This window comes from Gymnogyps californianus, chromosome 1 (genome assembly GCF_018139145.2).
Source record: "Gymnogyps californianus isolate 813 chromosome 1, ASM1813914v2, whole genome shotgun sequence".
Classification (NCBI taxonomy): Eukaryota; Metazoa; Chordata; class Aves; order Accipitriformes; family Cathartidae; genus Gymnogyps; species Gymnogyps californianus.
This window is the reverse complement of record NC_059471.1, coordinates 142,138,237-142,160,447: the sequence shown is the minus strand read 5'-3', so window position 1 is coordinate 142,160,447 and position 22,211 is coordinate 142,138,237. Positions and strand designations below refer to the sequence as shown.

Below are 22,211 nucleotides of genomic sequence, written 5' to 3'. Positions count from 1 at the left end.
TATCTTTAAACTGACTGGTACCCAACTTTGTCAAGTGCCTGTTTGAACTTCACAGAGAGTATGCATGTCTGCCTATCATGTAGGGAAAGAAAACACAGTGGAAACCCATCATGATATCTCTACCAGCTTTGAAATTATTTAGTCAAATATCCCCATAACTATTATTGGGACTGTCTGTAGAGGAGTCATAAACCTGGTGTCTTCAAACGTAATTCTCAAGTGGCTCCTTTTCAACTGATAACACAGGTTGCAGAAGAATGGCTCAAACTTTCCACAGTGCTCTGCTCCCCTATATCCCCAGGAATGCAAAAGTATATAAAGAACTGTATTTGTCCATGGGGGGTTGTATGTAAAATGCCCTGATGATCAGTGTTCAGACAACGTGCTGGTCGTTTCAGACTAGGAGGTCTGATGGGCTTTCAGTGCATTAGCAATGCAATCCCAAAGGATTTCTCTTAATGCAGTAAGTCAATATTGTTAAATGATACCTTGCTCATACAAGCTGCTGATCTGCTACAAATACCAACTGATGTGCCCAGCACAAATGGGACACATGCAGAAATGGAAAATACAGGCCATTGAAAAACCACAGAAGCATTAAAATTTACTAGTCAAAAATGTCAGGTGAAGGTATGGCGTAACAGGCAACTAAGCACTCAAGCCTCCCATTAGCCCTGAAAATGGTTCATTCCCCTCTCCCCATGCAATTAAAAACAAACAAAAGCAAACATATGATTTGCACAAAGGCAGCGAAAACCTTCTTTAAAGTTGTAATATTTAGGGAAAAAAAGCCATCGTAAATATTAGTCTGGAGACGGAACTTAGCAACACCACCACAAAAGCTGTGGGCCCGTCTGAACCCAGAAACAAACCCTGGGTTGTCTTGCTATTTGCAAATAGCGGAGAAGTTCCACCCCAGCTTCTGTGACTCGCTGTCATCTCTATGTGTGTTGTTAAATGTAAGTTCAGGCTTGCAGCAAATCCCATAAGCAAAGGCCTGGCATCAAGACAGGCACTGTGGTGAAGTCAAGCACAACTACTCTCTGGATCTGCTTATGTGACCCTAGAGCTTTGTGCCATTTCCTAATAAGTCGCAGTTTTGATACACAGATCCAAGTACTCTTTTAAAATATCCATTCTTTGTAGTTATTTTGCAAAGCTTTCTATATTCTTTTGGACACTCAAAAGGTAATTTCAGAAGAACGGAAGGGGCAATAATTTTAGAATAATGAAGAAGGAATAAATAAAATATTTCCGAAATAAGTGATTATCCTAAGTTTTCTGAGGATCTCCAAAGGAGGCAGTGGAATCAGCTTTAAATAAAGCTTTTCAGTTTTAAATAAAGAAACAGAAACTCAGATGCTTTGTGATACGTTGCATAGCCACAATTTGACTAGAGGGAACAGGTAGTCCATTATTTTTCTTTTCATGTCCTTGTGAAGATTAATGGGAATGACTGCTCCTGTTCCACTTGTACCTTTCTAAAATCTGCTCAGCATAATTCATATTTGGAAGGACCTGGTTCTGATCAGGGTATGTGTGTGCACGCATGTGCGCATATGTGCATACAAACTCACAAAGATTTTCCTTGCTGCATACAAGTCAGAGAACAAATTAAAAAGTAGGGGTTTTAGGCAACTTAGAATTTAACATTTCACATAAGCTGCTTAAAGGCAACTGAAAGGGTAATCAACGCGCAATCTTCACTTAGCTGTTGAACAATGATGGATATGGAGATTTCCAAAGCCTCGTAACAGGCGGAAGTGAGGTTTCTCCTTTCAATGGCTGGACAAATATTTGAACTGATTGTGTCTGTCTAATCCTTTGCAGTTTTAAAATGCTACCTAGCTCCAGGAAAATAATATACTCCCAGATCAACCTAAAATAGTTACAGAAACTTCATACCCTTCTTGGTTTTATTGACGACAGCATGTTAGGATTAATAATGCTATTACCAGCAGACAGTGGACATCAATATAGACATATTTTCTGCAAAGTGGGCTAGTCTGCTAGTTCTTCTTATTCTGTGCTTTCATAATTTTCCTTTGCTTTTCTTTCCTTCTCTTTTCTCATGCTTCTACAAATCACCACTGTCCCCTAAACCTTATAACTACTGTTGCCTTGTTGACACAGGTATAAGTTCCCTGATGCATGCAGACCACAAAGTACTTTATAAAGCAGCCACAAAACTTTTTAACCCCATGTCAGAGGTGGGGAAATAGAGGCACAGAAAAACAAACTAACTCATCCACACTTGAATCCAAGCCCAGTGCACAACCCAATGGGCTACCTTGCTTAGACAGTGTGTCAATCAGCACAGGCTTGCACAAAACACGTGTTGTTCTACATGTTGCTCTACATTACAAATGTTAACAAAGCCACCAATGCTCAGATTGCAATTATTTTAATATTTGCCTGTCACTTTGCAATAAAACTTGAAATACATTAAGTGACTTGGAATTAATGTAAACATAACCTATCAGGCTACACTTGCAATGCTCTAAATAACATTTTCCATAGTGTTTTAAACAATGTATGCCAGGGATATTTTATTAAGATATAAAGATAATTTCATATCCTCAGACTCACTGGATTCAGTGCCACTGTGAGAAAATCTAAATCAAAGTAGAACTTAGGTTCTGGTGCTCACTCCAGAAAACATCAAGCCAGCTGTTGTCTGGTAGTTTACAGGGAGTTAGAAGTCCTAGTTCCAGTTTTACAATGGGTTTATGGGCAAGTTGTAACACCTCTCTACTTTGCTCCATCTGTATAAAGGGGTATTGGTAATTATCACTTGACATTTTCAGGACCAATACTTTAAAATGGATTATTCTAATTGAACAAAGCATTTTGAATCAGTCATCTACTGTCAAAATGTTTTAGTCAAATTGCAGTTGTTTATAATTTGTGGTCTGGGCTTCTGAATGGCTTGATACAGCAGCCTGTTCCATGTTGGTAGTGTTTTGCTCTGGAAGATTTTATGAGTATGTGCAGAACTGTACAGCCATCTTTACTTTAGGAAGTACGTGTGCTGTTCCACTACTCCACCTGTGACTGTGCTCTCCCAGTGTAGTTCATTGCCTCTAACATGTTTTGCATGTTTCAGGGAGGAATAATTCTATTTATGCAGTGTTTTCTACTTGAGGATTTCAAAGGCCAGCATCTTATCAGCTTCATTGCATTAAACCTACACAAAACTTCTGCAGCAGAGATAAGTTTAATTAATTCTCCTTCAACAAATGTGAAACTGAGGCAGGTAGGGTAGTGTGTGACTTCCCTGCATCAGATAGCTACAAAATGAAATAAGGCATATATTACAGCACCTCTAATCTGAGTTTTGCACTTCAGCGACATCCTCATTTTCCCTCCCACAGTGCTAATTAACTGTAATGTATGATAATCATTACTGAACTGAAGTTCCACTAAGTAGCAAATGAAGGTTCTCTGTTTAATTAGCTTTATGGCTAGGTTGTGGGGCAAGGCATTTTCCTAATTAACAGAATTAAAACTCGACTGGGCAGACAGGAATGAGTGTAATTAAAATTTAATCTCCCTCATCCTGAAAACAGGCTGCCCACAAAATAGAGAGCTTTGTGTAAATGCTCTTAGAGCATGGAAAGGTTGAGGCAGGTTTCAACACATTTCCCTTATGTCACTTTCTCCATTTTCACCTGTTATCTTTGCAATTTTACGAAGAAACCTGTCTTCCAACACAGATGGTAATCTGTCACATATGGATTTAGGTGTCAGCTATTCTCCTCCAGGACATATCCACTCTGACATTATCCACCAACCAATCAATAAAAGAGTCTGCCAGGCTGCCAAGAGATCAATCACCTTGTAAAACAAACATTATGTCCTATTATTTTCTTATTACAGTTAATTAGATTTATAAAACACAAAAAGCTTCGAAAGTGAAAAACTTAGAAATGCTGTCAGAATAGTTTAGGCCCTGATTTCTCATTTGTGAAAGGGAAGGGATTTACTAAATCTAATGTGAAAAGAAAGGATATTCATTTAAAATTTTTGCTGAACACTGAATTCTTTTTTAAACTTAAAAACATGTTAGTGCAATGCTATGAACCCAAACAGTGCAAGCTGTCTTAGGCTGTGACACCAGAATGTGAAGTGGACTGGAGACATGAAGAAATAGACTGATAGAGTCTTTTACTGTCTAGGCTGAGCTAAATGCAAAAACTACTCCCCCCCCCCCCCCCCAAGCTATAGGAATCCCAGAGAATAAAGTTAGTTTTCCTCCTACTGTAACATTTTATCAATCAAAATGCTTTTTATAAAACACTAGAGAGGGAGAAGTAAGTGTGCAGTTAAGACTCCCATCTGTACTTGAGGACAACAAATAATGTCTCTGTTTCACAAAGCATGTGGAAAGTACAGTACATCAGACTCTGGGAAACTAAGATGGTAACAATGACGATTTAAGTGCATGCAGACCTGGAGGCTGTGATTAAAATGGTGGTACAGAATTGTGCAAATACATTGGGCTGACTACTTATCTACCTTAATTATTCACACAGCCACTATGACCATAATAATTCTACATTTAATGTTTCTGCATTTTATGCAGAAGGAGCTGAGACAGAAGAACTATATGGGTTGCTGAAGGTTACACACAATAGCAACAGTAAAGGAGTTAATTCAGTGTTTCTTAAGGTATAAATCATACAAAACTGGGGAGCTGACATCCCTGGGCATTTTGTCTGTACTAGGTCACACTAAAAAACAAGGCCTTCCTCTTACAGTATTCAATTTTTCCGTGTAATCTCAATGAAGAGCACAGGGGCAAGTGAGCAAGCTGTGCAATACTGGACCAAGATACAAGAATCCCTAGACTTAGCATATTAACTCAATTTACCTTTACTCATAGTTGTTTTCATTTCTCTCCTTGGAATTATTATCTGCTCAGGAAAGATGTGTGCTTATTTCCTAGAGTCTCAGTTTGCTGCTAAAACCTTTGTTTGATTTCATTAAATAAAATTTAAAAATAAAATTGGTATTAAGGACAGTTGAAGATACTGACGCTCTCTCTAAAATCCCATTGAAACTATGCTAGCTTTCCTATGATAAAGCTATTCCTGCTGAAAGGACAGCTGAATACAATTAGCCCATGATAATTCAAATGCCTCATAGCTGATAATGAATAAAAGAAATTTGGCTGGTGACCAAAAATTAACCCTCCAAAACTTTTTGAAGACATTACTTCAACCAACCAGACATCTGTTCTGTACCAGGGAAGACAAATACTTCACTGAGAGCAGGATCTAGCCATATAAAAAACAAGCTGTATTTTATTATGAAAAAAGCAATAATAAAAGAATGAAAAAAAGTTTTGAATGTTGGTAGCTATGATTATGGGAGTAGTCAACTCCCAAATTACAGAAAGCACAGCACACTTTTACATAATAAACTGTGGTTGCTGATCCCCAGGGAGCTTTACATTGTTGAATAAATGCAAGGTCTTTTCAACAACTGAAATGCAAAATATGACCCTCCCAAGCATTAATTTAAAGGATTTGGCATTTTCAAGGGGGAGGTTCACAAAGACAAATAACAACTGCAAGTTTCCAGGGAACAGGGATATTGCCTAGTCATGAAAAAACCCTAACTTAGTACACATGAATTTATTTTGTGGGGATAGATGGAACCCTTGGGAGGGAACAAAACTGAATGAGTTACATGGCAGCTGACCCAAGTCTGCAATTTTTTAATGGAAGATAATCTGTTATATTATATTTGTCTGTTGTGAACAAGTCTACAGTGGACAAATGAATTGTATGTCTTTAACCTAAAAAAAAAAAGAAGGCAATCCTCCCCAAAATAGGGAAGGGGCAGTGAAAGTTTCACACACATTCTGGATTAGATAAATTTGCAGCAACAGTTAGAAGGCAGATGTTATCCACAGTTTTGTTGCGTGGATTCTGCTCTCCACCCCTCTTCTTTTTTTTTCCTTCCATTCCATTTTCTTCTTTCTGACAAATTTCACCTGTGTTGGTATCTAAAATTCACATTTCCTCTCATTTTTTAAAATCCCATGGGTTTATAATTTCATTTTTCCTCGCTGTGGCCTGGAACTTCAATTCTCTCTTAGAAAGTCTGGATCAAATTATGTCTATATATCTAAAATCCGCCATCCTGATGCCCAGTCGACATACATACCCATCAGCCAGTGTCCAATTGATCATTCTTCTGATCCCCTTGCTAGGCTTCTGACCATCCCACACATTTTCTGATGGTGACCAGCATCTTTCTGTCTCTCCAACATCTCCTCCACCCCCTATGGTTTTACCACCAACTCTGCTGACCCTTCTCCTCTCTCTGTGCCTCCCTCTGCCCCTCAGTCAGATGCTCTGTCATCTTATCACATGCCAGATTTGCCTCTGCACTGACAACAGTCAAATCCCTCTTTTCTTTAAAAAAGTGGGGAAAAAATTAGAATCCTAATTCTGAGTCACGTCCCAGTCTTATCAAGCCTTGAAACAGTTGTTTCCAGGGCAGCAGTGCTGGGCCAAATGACTATGGCCCCCTCACTGGACATGACACAGAGCTTTCTACTGAGCTGCTGCAGCTGCCTGCCAGATGCTGTTACCGTTTTCCTCACATTGGGTTGATCTTATTTGTTCTTTGTCTTGAGGCTGGATAACATCGATGTAATCGCATAAAATGACTGTGGCCTCAGCAATAAGGTTATTGCAGACAGGCCTTAATGTTTGCTTCTTTAATCCACATTTAAGTAGCTATTTTGAAAATGTTTTTACAGCTACCTGGGAGCTCGTGCTCTGGTCTGATTTCCTAGTCTTATCCATCTCTTCTAGAACAAACACCTCTTTTGATAAACTGAACTTGACCATTGCTCTTCCATCAGATACTCAGTTTTCCCTCTCTCAACCCTGATCTTTATGAAGTTTTTTTTGGACACAGATGATCTTGCATCTTGCTTAAGTCCTACCAAAACAAAAATAACTTCAAAACTGCCTCTGTTATTTAATATTCCCTTTTGGCTTTAGTCTTCCATTTGTCAGTCCTATCAAAGAAATTTAGAAAATTTCCTTTGCATCTTCTTCTTTTACCAACTACAAGTCTACCTGTTATTTCTGCAGCATAGGCCATGCATATGGTTGATTCATATGCCAAAGAATTCCCCATAGAAGCATTTACTGGGTTACACTATAACACAATTTTCTTGGTGCTTTCCCAAAGAGGTTGCAAAGCGTGTGTTCTCAGAAACTCTTGCCAGTACTCAAGTACTGAACAGGACCACTGTTTTCATGACAAAGTCCTAATTTTCATCTCATTTAATGTTGTTTTTGTTACTTTTTCTTTGGTTAGGTAGCTGCATCTATTGTTTCACAGTCCTAAATCACCCACTGGCTGCTTTTAGTTGCTTCTTTGGCACAAATGCCTCTATTTTCTTCATCACATGGGTTTTGTCAGAAGAAGAGGAGTATTAGGAAGGGGAAGAGACAGGGAGATCCTTTGCTGCTGCTGCTGCAACATCTAACCAGAAAATCTGTTGGTTTCCGTAAATCACTTGAGCAGTTTGGGATTCACACAAATCTGCCTTTACCAAGAAGGTATCTGCTTGCTTCCTGAAAATGGCATGTGATCTCATGATGCTTTAACTATGCAGAAGCACTGGAAAATGGTCAGAACTTGCTTGTCAGAAGGCAATTTAAAGAAAATTCAGCTATTTTAACTGAACATTTAATTGCATATTTAATCTGTGCATCACACGTATACAAAATCACTATTTTTGTTCCTCCTAAAAGCACTAGTCTAGTTACTGGAGGACCCACATTTTCATTACCATCATTCTTCACATCAGTCTCATGTTCATGAATTTATTTAGGTGTTGACTTCTCATGCAAGGCAAAGATGTTCCTCTGTCCATTCTCCATTCTGTGTCACACAATTTATGCATGCAAAGATATGAGGTTTTTGCATTTAATTGTTTCTAGGATAAAAGATGGACCTCAGCCACAAGATTTGTATTTGCCTTGTGTTCAGCATGGAGAGGGCAAAGGTATTTTTTGTTTTGATTCATGGCTGTAGTGGCTTGTGATTATATCTGATCTCGTCTATTTTCTGATAGCTCTTTGCTTACATGTACAGAGAAGCAAACTCAAATGGTGTTTATATTTGAACATGCACTTACTTCTAGTTACAAACACTGGGAGGGTAAGTTGTTGTAGCTTGAAAGCAGAGTCATGTAAGGGGTCTGATGGAAGTAGAGTTGCTGTATAAAGAATTATGAAAACTAGATCTTGATTTGACTATTGGGAAGTTTACTCTTGGTTTAAGTTGATGAGAAGCAGGGAGAGAGCCATCAGGGAGAAAGAATGGCTCAAAATAAACCACTTCAGTAAACACTTAAGGGTTGTTAAAAGACAACACATGCTTTAATAACTAACTTCTAAAATTCTATCCTCTGACTCCAGACAGCTTATGGACTGGCTTTGACAAACAGACTATGGCCTGCTATTGATAAAAATCAAGGAAGTCTGATTCTTCTGGAGTAGGACGTTTTTCTGAGGGAGTGACACAGAAGGCAGAAGGAAACCAGAGAGGGACCGGAATTTTGTCCTGCAGTGACTTTCACATGTAAGTGGAGAACACAGGCCTCTTTGCACCACTGTATTAACATCCACTTTTTTCTTCTATTTTGTTCCTATTGTTGAGATCAAGAAGAGTCACTTTATTCCTCATGGTCAGACTCTGAAGGGAAGTGGAATGGGTAACCCAGTTCAGAGATATTTTCAAGGCAAGTAAAGTGGACACCCTATAGGCTGAGATTACACTATTTGTGTGTGCTTATGAGCATGTTGTTGCGATAGGATATGAGTTCAGAGGGTGCCAGCTGTTCCATGTTATTTCCCAATGCATGTATCTTTAAGCTCGTGTAAATAGGAGGTAGCTTAGCCATATGATATAAGACCTCTAATTCCATCAGGAATTACCAAGGCTGATGTGCTTATTTTAACTTGTGGTCACCTATTCTTCTGACCATATTCTAAAAAATGGGACACTGTGGGATTCCTGAGAGAAGTAAAAGGCACAAGGCCAAAATCAAAGTTGATGCCCGCTGAGAGCTGATGCATAGAAGAGAGGACTGACATTCTATTTCGGTATCCATGGCAGGGGCAATATGGGCCTTGCGGATCAAAGGAAGAGTCACAGAAGGTGCAGTCTATACAGAGGCCTGAGGATGACAACCTCTGTTTTAAAAATGAAACAGTACTTTTCAATACCTTTTTTTCTGAGGTTCTTGACTTGAAATCCCACAAGGATTCAATTTTTTGAAATGTCTGAAAATTTTCCCGTAAAAAGCCTAAAGTGTATCTGGCTGATCACCTAAAAACCTTGTATCACTTGCCACTCCCAGGAATCATGGTTAAAATGTTCTATCTGCTTGGGTCAGCTTCTTCACAGAGGGTCTAAGCACTCAGTGTATCTCAAGCTGTTTCCATTTGCAAAGTTTTGCTTTTTTTTCCAGTGGAGATACCAAAATAGTAAATTAAAGCCTACTGAGAGTAATCCTGTCTTTCCCTTAGTTACTTTTGACAGACTCTAAGCAACAGGTATACTATTGCTCTGGGATATCCCACAGCAATCCAACCCAGATAGCTTTATTTATGCGCAAGCAAAGAGAAGCTCCTTATTAGCTTAAATGAAAAGCTGCTCTCACTAGTCATCACCGTACCTTTAAACTGAGAGTAAGGCTAAGGGACCATTTTCCATATGCTACTTTCCAAACCAAACTATGAATATCACGCACCGTATCAGCAGAATGTTAACAAAGTTTAATGTGCTGTACACCAAATTACTCTGGCATCAAGCAGCAATGGTATGAACCAGCATTAAAAGTAAGAGTACAACTGCTCTATTAACTACATAAATTATCTTAAAGATATGACACAGAAGTAAATGGCCATTTCAGGTGCTGCAATTATCAAGGGAAATGTAATCAGAAGAAAAAGGAATAAGACAAGCAGGTCTCTGCCCTTTCTGGCTTTGCCAGGCATCCTCTTCAAAAAACCCACTGCTGCTTGTAATCTTGTGACTGACATTTGCTGACATTTGCTGGTACCACAGCACTCCGACTGCAGTGGAGGTGATGACTGCCAGCAACTTACTTCATTTGAGTTTATTCTTTCACACCATTTACATGTATGTTTTTTCCCCTTTTTTTGAGAGAGCACTGGAAGATACTAATGGCTTGTTACGGCTAATGGCTAATAATGTTTATGTTCCTCAAAACCCATATGTGTCTAATGTGGAGGAAGCTAAGCTGACCTCTTCACATGTGTTAAAAAAAATCTTCATGTTGCTAGAGAAAGGTGAGCTGAAAAAAGGTCTTTTTGTATGTCCCAGGACCTGCTCTGGGTGCCAATACAATACCTATTTACACTAATGCCATGTAATGCAGAGCAGGCACCAATATTCCTTTCACTGTGTGGAGTATCACAGATATCACACTAAAGGACACTGTTAACGGGAGATGCACAGAAAGTAGACTGCGGATCTCAAGTAGGAGTAGTCAGGCAGCTATGAACAGATGCGCCTCTATAAGCAACCTCTAGAAGTTTTAAACTCTTGAGGAGATCATTTAAATTCCTTTTAATTTAAAATGCTGATGTATGTGAATGAATTCAACAGGGAACAAAATTCTGGCTTTACAGCACAGTATCTTAGTGATTCTAATGCAATACATTCCTCGAAGTTATGCAGAAGCTAAATACCTAAATTCTGCGGCTGTGCACCTTCAAATGGAAGTTATACACTTCAGCAGGGAACTCAGGTTACCTTTCAGCATGCTATTTAAAGTGATGACTTCTCTAATGCTTCTTATGCATTTACAAAAAAGTCATCTATACCTTTGGTCATGTATACCTTTGGTAAAATGACGGTCTCACTTAAACAGAAACCCTAAGAATTTTCTGTGGCAATCTAACCAAGGAAAACTTTGTATTTGCGTGACTACTTTCAAGGAGTTCTCTTTATAGCTAAGGAAGAAAACTAGAACAGTGCCCAAACCAAAAAATAAAAAAAGTTCATTCACATCAATTCATTTGTGCCTGTCTTGCATTTGCCTCTTAGGTGAGACAAATCTTAGTTCAGAAGACCTGCTCCAAACGTATAGACTTGATTCTAAAGGCATTGAGACACTTATATGATGTGAAAAGTGTGGTTGTGTGTGCCACTAAAGTTCCATCTGCCTTGGTGTAAACTTGACTGATGCATATCAGTCTTAGCAGAGCAGACTTTGGCCTCTTCAGGGATCTGCTTGGTAGAGTAGCATGGGATACAGCCCTGGAGGGAAAAGGGGCCCAAGAAAGCTGGTTAATATTCGAGGATCACCTCCTCCAAGCTCAGGAGCAATCCCAACAAAGAGGAAGCCAGGCAAAAATGCCAGGAGGCCTGCGTGGATGAACAAGGAGCTCCTGGACAGACTCAGACACAAAAGGAAGCCTGCAGAGGGTGGAAGCAAGGACAGGTAGCCTGGGAGGAACACAGAGAAATTGTCCGAGCAGCCAGTGATCAGGTTAGGAAAGCAAAGCCCTGATAGAATTAAATCTGGCCAGGGACGTCAGGGGTGACAAGAAAAGCTTCTATAGGTACATTGGTGATAAAAGGAAGGCTAGGGAAAATGTGGGCCCTCTCCGGAAGGAAGCAGGAGACCTGGTTACCCAGGGTATGGAGAAGGCTGAGGTACTCAATGACTTTTTTGCCTTGGTCTTCACCGGCAAGTGCTCCAGCCACACCGCCCAAGTCACAGAAGGCAAAGGCAGGGACTGGGAGAATGAAGAACTGCCCACTGTAGGAGAAGATCAGGTCTGAGACCATCTAAGGAACCTGAAGGTGCACAAGTCCATGGAACCTGATGAGATGCATCCGCGGGTCCTGAAGGAACTGGCGGATGAAGTAGCTAAGCCACTATCCATCACATTTGAGAAGTCATGGCAGTCAGGGGAAGTTCCCACTGACTGGAAAAGGAGAAACATAACCCCCATTTTTAAAAAGGGAAAAAAGGAAGACCCAGGGAACTACAGGCCAGTCAGTCTCACCTCTGTGCCCGGCAAGATCATGGAATGGATCCTGCTGGAAACTATGCTAAGGCACATGGAAAATAAGGAGGTGATTAGTGACAGCCAACACGGCTTCACTAAGGGCAAATCATGCCTGACAAATTTGGTGGCCTTCTACGATGGGGTCACAGCGTTGGTGGATAAGGGAAGAGCAACTGGCATCATCTACCTGGACCTGTGCAAAGCATTTGACACTGTCCCGCATGACAACCTTGCCTCTAAATTGGAGAGACATGGGTTTGATGGATGGACCACTCCGTAGATAAGGAATTGCCTGGATGGTTGCACTCAAAGATTTGTGGTCAACGTCTCGATGTCCGAGTGGAGACCAGTGACGAGCGGCGTTCCTCAGGGGTTGGTATTGGGACTGGTGCTGTTTTAACATCTTTGCCGGCGACATGGACAGTGGGATTGAGTGCACCCTCAGCAAGTTTGCTGATGACACCAAGCTCTGTGGTGCGGTCGACACGGTGGAGGGAAGGGATGCCATCCAGAGGGACCTTGACAGGCTTGAGAGGTGGGCCCGTGCGAACCTCACGAAGTTCAACAAGGCCAAGTGCAAGGTCCTGCACATGGGTTGGGGCAATCCCAAGCACAAATACAGGCTGGGTGATGAGTGGATTGAGAGCAACCCTGCGGAGAAGGACTTGGGGATGTTGGTTGACAAGAATCTCAACATGATCCAGCAATGTGTGTTTGCAGCCCAGAAAGCCAACTGTATCCTGGGCTGAATCAAAAGAAGCGTAACCAGCAGGTCAAGGGAGGTGATTCTCCCCCTCTACTCTGCTCTTGTGAGACCCCACCTGGAGTACTGCGTTCAGCTCTGGGACCCCCAGCATAAGAAGGACATGGACCTGTTGGAGCGAGTCCAGAGGAGGGCCACAAAGATGATCAGAGGGCTGGAGCACCACTCCTATGAAGACAGGCTGAGAGAGCTGAGGTTGTTCAGCCTGGAGAGGAGAAGGCTCCGGGAAGACCTTATAGCAGCCCTCCAGTACTTAAAGGGGGCCTAAAGGAAAGACTGGGAGGGACTCTTTATCAGGGAGTATAGTGATAGGATGAGGGGTAATGGTTTTAAACTGAAAGAGGGTAGATTTAGATTAGATGTAAGGAAGAAGTTCTTCACTGTGAGGGTGGTGAGGCACTGGAACAGGTTGCCCAGAGAGGTTGTGGATGCCCCCTCCCTGGAAGTGTTCAAGGCCAGGCTGGATGGGGCTTTGAGCAACATGGTCTAGGGGAAAGTATCCCGGCCCATGGCAGGGGGGTTGGAACTAGATGATCTTTAAGGTCCCTTCCAACCCAAACCATTCTATGATTCTATGATTCTATATATTTTACAGAGGTTATCTTGCACAGGGATATATTTTACTGTCAAACTTTTACTGGCATGTAAAAAAAAAGTCAAGTTGATCAGGGATATTAACCAAACAAAACCTGAGTTCATCACAGGTAATTACTCCTACTGCAAAAACTTCCCCATTTAGGCACTCAGTGAAAAAAATACACCACTCTGAAACTTATCCAATCAATCACAGTCAAACAAAGGCAGTATCATATCTCAAGCAAGCTAATAGTTGATGTACCAGATTAACAACTGCATCTTACTAATAATAAACAATAAAAATAACCTGCAACTCCTTCTGGTGTTCCTTTCTAAAAAAAGAGGAAACATTTTCAGTTTCATATGCATTGATCAGGACTGACAAGATACAATTCTAAAAGCTTTAGTCAATTTAATCCAATTTAGAGAAAAAACCTAAACCAAATTTTAAGTAATTTCGACTAATGGAATGATGGAGGAAATCATAACCGTTCGCAGATATTCTGTAGCCAGGAAATGAAGCCAAATTGGCCAGCTAAACTGTTCATTGTGAGCTTTTCACTTAGTGTTAGTGTGTTCTGAATGAAAAGAGAGGAAAGCCTTCAACATCTGAGTCATATTCTCGTACCAAACTGATGTCAAGCATTAATTTTAAACATTTAATTTAATGAAACCTTTCAGTTCATATTTAACAAAACATGACATATTTTGCTTCATTGAAACTCATTCTGTAACAAACTCTTTCCTCACAGAAACAATTCCATTTTCAAAAATTAATTCACTTTCAAGGTTTCACTTTTTTGTATCCAAAACCAATTTAAAATGCATTTTCCTGCTGTAATAGGCTGCAATTAAGAAAGACAAAAAAGAGCAATTACTATGTCAACCTAATAAAGCCAATGCAAAAATTCCCTTTTATTTCAATAAACTTTGATTCAGTCCTTTGACTCAAATTGTTCATTAGTCTCTACGCTCCTGCTCTTCTTTTCTAGATTGCTTAATGATAAGGAAGGTTACAGAGTTGAGTTACTAGACAAACCATTCAACGCTAAGGCATTTCTGATGCTCCCACTGCAGCACAGTCAAGTATTTAAGCATGTAAGTGCCACATTTCTTTGCTGCATCTGAATGCAAAAGGATGAGGGCCCGTTTCAAGGAAGTAGAGAGCACACCACATTGCTGGGTAACCATGACAATGAGACAGCAGGAAGAAGAAATGTTTGCCTTAACAGCATCCAGTCACATAACCCCAGCGTAACACTGCTCTAGTTAAACAATATGCCAGAGGGCTAAGAAGGGCTTACTTAGTGTTGCACAGTAAATAAAATGCCCCATCTCTAGGTGGAGACGTGCAGTGACCCTTCTGTCTCCTAAATAAATGTCCATGAAATCACCTGGGCTTGGCAAAGATCTATTCGTGCACATGAATTAATACTGCTGTATTTAGCCACAGCCGGTGGCAGATTATCAATGTAACATCATATTGCTACTAAAACCACTGACATTCTAGCCCAGCTGAGTATCTACCTCCCCAAAATTCCACTGTCAAGCTTACCTATAAAAATGGTGCAAAATAGAAAGTTAGCTAAACAAAACAATACACATCTTCCTATTACAAAACATCTATGGGGCACTGCAAAGTTAGGTGGCACTTTATAGATGTTTACAGAAAAGCCATATTTGAGATGTGGCTTTTGCTCCATAACCCTTAGAAATCCAGTTATGCTTCTCTTCTCCTGCTTAAAAATTATATTTGCTCTGCCATTTGACTCCAGGAGTTCAGCAAGTGCTGCACCCTGCACAGTTCCTCTATGTCTACGTGTACAGTGCTGGGAAGCCGCATTATTCTGGGGCAAAAGAGTGCCTTGGGGGCACAGTTTCTTTGTTAAATCCCTGAGGCAGAGACAGAGCACATCAGACACACGGTCCTACATTTTACACCATGCCAGAAGCCTGTGGCCCTTCCTCTTGCTCTAATTCACTTCTTAGAGAACCCACAAAGAAAGCCCCTGTGTCTCTCAGATGGTTTTTGCAGTCATTCCCAGTCCTCCTCTACTGTAAGTCCTGGAAGAAGAATGCTCCCTTGCTCGGCTTGTCTCCCATCCTTCTGTAGCTGCCCTTGGGCAGATGAACCCTTTATTATTTGATCCAGTTTGGCAGCTGGATTTAAACAATCTTCAGAAATCTATGCTAAGTTTAATCTAGTCTGACTTCACTCCTCTTGAACACGCAAGTTTTTTGCAAATGAGTCTCCTGCTTTATCAGCTACATAAATTGTATTTAATATAATTAAAATGCTAAACTGATGAATCTTCTCACTGAGGGCAGATTACAGCTGGATGCATGAAAAGGGTACTCAGCAAGAAGGATGCACAGAAACCAACAAGCAAGGGAGCCAAGGACCACAGAATCCCTGATATGCACAATATAGGGGATATTAAAAAGTGGGTAGGAGGCAATGAGCAATAAGCATCCTGGGCCACTAGGTTTTTTAATCCTCTGGCTCCCTTTCTGTCTGCATTAGCTGACTGCTGTGGGATGACTTGGTAGGCATTTAAGGAAATGAACTACACTGTTTTGTCATGTGTAGCACAATAATCGACAGAATCAAATTAACTCTGTATCAAGCTGGGATCACCCAGTTACAATGGTAGGAGAAATTAAATAGCATTAATTAGAGGGAGAATATGGAACTCTTTCTGCCTGGGATGTGTCTCTTCTCTTAGCTGACAAAAGCCTCCATGGTTTGGCTTATTAAGAGCCAAGTTGATAGAAAAGCTGAAGGGAAAAAAGGAGCATTCTCCATTGTGTGCCAACCCAGCTGAAGGATGACTTGAGTTTGAGATTGACTTTTAAAGAACAGCAAAAGGTTAATGAATTTTTATCCCAGCCACCATTAATACATCTGAAGGTCCCTCTAACTAGACCACAGACAGCACTTTTGCTCTTATTTCACTACGAGATCAGGTAAGTAATATAAGTAAGGGAGAAAGAATCAGAGATGAAAAAGATTTTTTCAGCTTCCAGAAACCAAAACAATCTTCTGCTACAGTAGTCTTCCTACTGGCTATGCAGCTACCTGTACATATTCCATGTTAAAACTTTCTCCACAACAATTTTTCTTCCCTATTTTATTGACATTTGACATAAACCAGACTGCACTCTGCATTAACAAAAGAGGCTTGATTCTTTGAGGTACAATGAACTCTCATTTCCCACTGAGCCCATGAAAGAGGTCAACATGCAAAACGGCTGAAGGTAGGTCCCTTGTTCTACTTGGAAATTGCTTTCCTGCACCCTCCATTCTCTGATACATTGGGAAAGGGCCAGGAGAAATACCAGAGTTTCAGTCCTGACTCAGTTCTGTACTCTGTGATTTGAATCCATCCCAGCTTTTATGTCAGAACTATAGAATATGAAATATGATATTGCAAACAAAGTGTAGAACAATTAGTTACATTTAATAGGGCTTATTTGCCATCTTTTGGCAAATAAAGCATGTTTGCATATACTCTTTCTTAAAAAATTGCCTTTCCTTTTGTATGTATACTTGCCTTTTTTCTATACTAAACAGTTAATGAAATTCCAAACTACTAAACAAAAACCTGTGAACATTTTAGACAGTAAACTCTTTTTCCCATTATATGTCTATACAATGCCTAAAACAGACTAGTCCTGACTTTTGACCAGAACCATCTAGGAATTTTTGTTATTTAGAAAAATAATATTTTTATTTATTTCACTAATTTAAAAATAAAAATGTTCTTTAATTTACCCGATTCCCTTGTAAAAAGTAAGGAAGAAAAGTGGCAATAGATTTCCATAAAATACCAGTATGGTAAAAGCGCACTATTGATGAAATCACCTACAAGTGAGCTAGAATTACAGATTAATAAATTACACAATGTCCACCTCAGAGTACTCAGAAGTTCAGATGTTTCTTTGAGTCTTATTTAAGCCTCTTGAATCTAAGCAACTACATCATTTCAAATAGTAGCTGCACTATGTAAAATGTCTTAGAGAGGAAGATGCCAAGATGGACTAAAAAATCGTAGACTTTCCAATAAAAACATTCTTTTTGGTCAACATTATTTGCTAAATTCAACCTAAACATATTAATCATTTTGCTCAACCCACAATTGCATTTTTCGGTTAATATATTAGTTATCCCTCCAATTTTTCTCAGCTTTTCTTACATGCCCTGTTTCTCTACTTTCCTTTAATAGATAATGGCATATCTTTCTCCCATATTTAGAAATACAACCTCTCTTAAAATGATGCTTCTATGAAAAACCTCACTTGGAGATGCTGTGTCACTTGATAGACTTGAAAACTCTGCCCAAGAAAGACAGGATGTGACAGCTGCATGATCCCTGAAGATGCTTTAAAGGGCATCCAATAGATAATCCATTGCTCTTACCACACGAATGTAATGTTACAGCTAGAGGGAACAATGAACTGTATAGATGAGGAATTGTGGGCCAGTCAAATCAAGGAGAGTAAAGAGAAAAAAAATCAATGGAGAAAACCTGAGCTGATCACTCTTTTCTTTTGTTTCCTATAGAACTCAGAGGAAGGAATATGTGCACACTGAATTTACCCACCCCAGCCTTTTCCAGGCTTTACCTATAAGCAAGAGGAGCCGAAAGGCATCCATGTCACACCACCGAAATGCTCACTTTTGCACTCAGAAGAGGTAAATCTTAGACAGCAATCTTGACTAAGGGCTGCCTGTGAAAACTATGAAAGAAGCTCCACTGGTCAGTTTAAGTGCAGGATCCTTTGTGCACAGATTTAAATGGGAAGTTACTTTAGCTTTAGGGAAGCAGAATCTAGCCCAGAAATCTCACAGTGCAATACATCAGATAAATATTATTAATTACAGTTAAATTAAATGCAAAACGTATTTTACCATTTTATGATGAAGAGTATTTCCTAAAATGTCAATAAAGGTTAAAAAGAAGTGGCCTGGGTGGTTTGTTGAACCATATGAGTTAATTTCCAGTTGCTGCTTATTTTAAGAAAGTAAGAAAGAATCTGCAGCATCATAAAAATACAGATTCTGTTTCTTATATTTTTGTCTCATAAAAAAGGGGAAAAGAAAAAAATGTGAAAGAGCTTAGAGCTAGAGTATTTGGTTTGAGGATCAGTTGAATATTTCATTTTGTCTATAGCACTAATTAGAGACTTGATTATTATATAAATATTGTTTCATATTAGTTCTATGGCCAAACTTCTAAATTTAGAATTAATCTTTTTTTTCCTGATGCAGTTTCAATAATAAACATTATGATCAAGTCTAGGTGTATGTTACAGTATTAAAATGCCTCCTTTTTAAGCACTCGGTGGAATCAGTTACTGCTCTGCTATGGCTTAGCTAGTCTGCCTGTAAAAATGAAGATTTATTTTTATGTGGCTTGAACTAAAACGACTGATTTTTGATGTGTGCTCACCCTTAACTATTAACATTGTGTGCAATGGCAGTTTAAATGTTTTATTTTCAAATAAACAGGCAAATGGACTGTTATTTCTATAAATACTAACAGGATCATGCCCAAGCACTGGGATTTTTCAGCCTGGAGCAAGAGGAAACCACACATTTTCTGTTTATTTTTGTGGGTTTTACTATTTTAAGTAACATCAAGCCCTGGACTGAAGATATTCTGACATTTCTGGTTACTTTGAAGGAAAAAAATCCCAAGAGTTTCTTAGCAAGTTAGGTCAACTTATGCTAAGTCACTGAGTGATAAAAAAGTATTCTCTGTGACAACAATATATGCAATGTCCTCCTGGATGTCTATCACCAAGTCTCTTGCAATGGAGCTCAAAAGAAACACATAGGAAGATGGGAAAATGGTTGATGGAGGGCCTGGTCCTACTAACATGTATCCAAATCTACTCCTGTGCATAGTGCCATTAAGTGTGATTCTGCAGGGATATTTGAGAACTCTCCCTGTCTCCTTAACTGAGAACAGATGTTGACAGTGATATCAGATGCTCTTTTCTGTTCTCTCTTCCCCTGACCTCAGTTTTAACACACTTATGAAGGACAAAATGCCAAGGTTCTTGTGCTGCCTTTGGAACAGTAAAATCTGAGCATCAGCTGTTTGGTTTAGACCTGTGCACTAGTAAATGTTTTGGTTTTCCTTTGTAGCTGGCTACTTATGTTCTGAAGGGGCAGAAATGGACAATTGTCTGGGTTTTTTTGAGCAATACCTCTGCAACTTTTGCTTGTCTTCACTTAGTAATAACCAGCTGATTATCTGCAGGTAACAAAGTACTGGTTGAGAATTTTAACTCGCTTTTTGAATAGACAAATCCAGACACCATTAGATGACTGAAGTTCTACAAGGGTATCAGACTATCCTTTGAAACTGAAGGCTTTTTGCAGCCCAGAGTTATTCCTCTAAATCTCTGGTCAGTCTGAAACAGTTTGACCTCTGTATCTCATTTCTTTGCAGTAATAAAACTCTCTAATAAACAGAGAGAAAAATGATTGAAATAGGTAAATACAGAAAAATTAGGGAAGGAGAAAGCTAATGAACTCAATTGCAATCACTATACCAGTATTGCCTTAACTTAAAAGTATTGATTAAATAACTGAATATTTACATCTTGTACTGGAACCGCTGAAGGCAAATGATGCATTGCAAAGCAAACAGAAGCTGACCTTTGCACGTTTTCCCATCAGGCTGCAGGGTAAATCCAACTGGGCAACTGCATCGTACCCCTGTCGCGGTATCCTTGCAAGTCCGATCACAGCCTCCATTATTGACAGCACATGTTTCTGCAGAATGAAAGAGAAAGAGAGAGAGAGGGAGGGAGAAAGGGAGTGTAATGAAATGTTCTGGGGGAGGGGAGAGGCACCAACTCTTTGGGGCAATATTACAACATTACGAAAGCAATCTAAGTTTAAGCAAGCCAACTGAAGCAAGCTCTCGAGGTCATCAGGGCCCATGTACTGGTTTTGACTGGTAAATCATTTCCACAAGTCATGATTTCTTTCTCCCCCCAAACTGGTGTTTTTATTTATCATATTTAGTTAGTGCTTTTGAACTGTCTTAGACAATAGGATGGGTTATTACATATGAAACAAGTTTAAAAAGAAAAAAAAGCGATTGCCTTTAAAAGCAGAACCAAACATTCAGTCTGTTTCATATCAGTCAATGTCTAGCCGAGGCTTTTTAAGGTTCATTTTTTTAAATGATGTTGTAGGCATAATGAACTTTAAAAAGCAGTAGAAAGCAAAGCAGAGTGCTAGACTTGGAACTGAGAATTTTAAATCCTTAGTTAAGAAAGAGTTAATGGAAAATGAACTACATATATCACTTTGACAAGAATCTACATGCCCAATCTGTTCTTACTGAACTACAAGCAAAAGGCATCTGGGTTTTGTCCACTTAAAGCTTTTTGCAAATTGAAAGGAGTTTGGAGTGGGTGGGAGGGCATAATTGAGGTCACTGAACCCATTCCAAGCTGTGTCATTGAAATTTCCCAGTGCTTGTAGTATGTAGAAGGGTGGCTGGGCAAACACAGGCAAGAGAAAGCTGCAATACTTCTGAGCTTTTACAACAGTGGGCAATGACTATTAGGTACCACTACATTAAAAAAAAAAAATCTTCAACTTCATTACAGAAAAAGCAAAAACCCCTCCCTCATTGCCATTATTTTCTGTTACTCGTGTATGCACATGCGCACACCGTACACATACATACACACACATACCCACACACACATCCATAAAATAGATAAAAGGCAAGTGAAATGATTAACTTTGCTTTGATCCAGAGAAAAGAGTGGATGTAAGGATGCCAATTTAGCACATCAGTTTGAAATGTGCATTTATCTGAAAGTATTTACTTCAGAGAGCAAGTCCTTTTAATAGTATCTTTTTCAGTTGCTCTGGCTTTGATTAAATTAAAATACCCCCCTGCCCCCTAAGACTGCCATTATTCTACTCAGCTCACCTCATTCTGGCTTTCCCTAAAGAGGCTTTGTCATTACTTACTCAGATTTACAGACTCCTATTGCTGAATATTCACAGCCTGTGTCACAATTGTACCCTGTGGACAGGGTCTGACAATAAGCTATAGGCTATGCTAATCGGGAATTGCCTTAGAACAGTACATTGATCAAAAATTGTTTACACAGAACAGAAAAGGCTTGATCTTTCAATTGACTAGTACTAAAAGATTCTTATTTTAAAGTAGCCTCTGCTAATGCCCTCAAAGTGAACTTAGACTGGCCCTTTGGAGGGACTTCACTGCTTCAAAATAAGAGAAAAAAAGTGTAACTGTTTTTTTTTTTTCTTTTGCACCGGCACAGACCTCTACATCAGCTGTGGAATAAGCTGCTGGCACTTACGAACAAACTGAAAGCAAGGGGTTGGGGCACACATGCATTAACAGCATGGGACAGAACTCCGCCGTCCACATACATTCACACATGCTCTACTAGATAGATTTTCAATTTTTTATGCCACGTGTGCTATGTAATAACATCATGTAGAAAAAGCAATTAGTATACAAATGAATTTGCATATAACTGCCAGCAAGCACAGCTAACAAATGGATTGACATCTTTTCTGGAGCAGCTTTCTGAAAATGGAGCTGAGTCTGCAGCTTCTTATTTTCAGGTGGAGTTCTTGCTCACTTTAGGTATGACTTGCAGGACCTGAACCTACCTGTTAAAGTAATACAGTTCTGATTTTCATTTACTCCCCTGGGAAGGACTATTTTATAGACTTAGAGGCTGAAACTGCTGCTTGAAGAATTCTTCTGTAAATGACA

The 22,211-nt window shown here is 39.6% G+C and overlaps 1 protein-coding gene across 1 annotated transcript in view; it reads right to left on the bottom strand.

Annotated features, from left to right (window-relative positions):
- The window catches only part of SCUBE1 (signal peptide, CUB domain and EGF like domain containing 1), a 211,663-nt gene that overhangs the window by 54,818 nt on the left and 134,634 nt on the right, over positions 1 to 22,211 (bottom strand). The window contains exon 8 of the mRNA XM_050912438.1: positions 20,093 to 20,209. Coding sequence (XP_050768395.1) covers positions 20,093 to 20,209 — 117 coding nt within the window. The remainder of the gene's footprint in view (positions 1 to 20,092; positions 20,210 to 22,211) is intronic.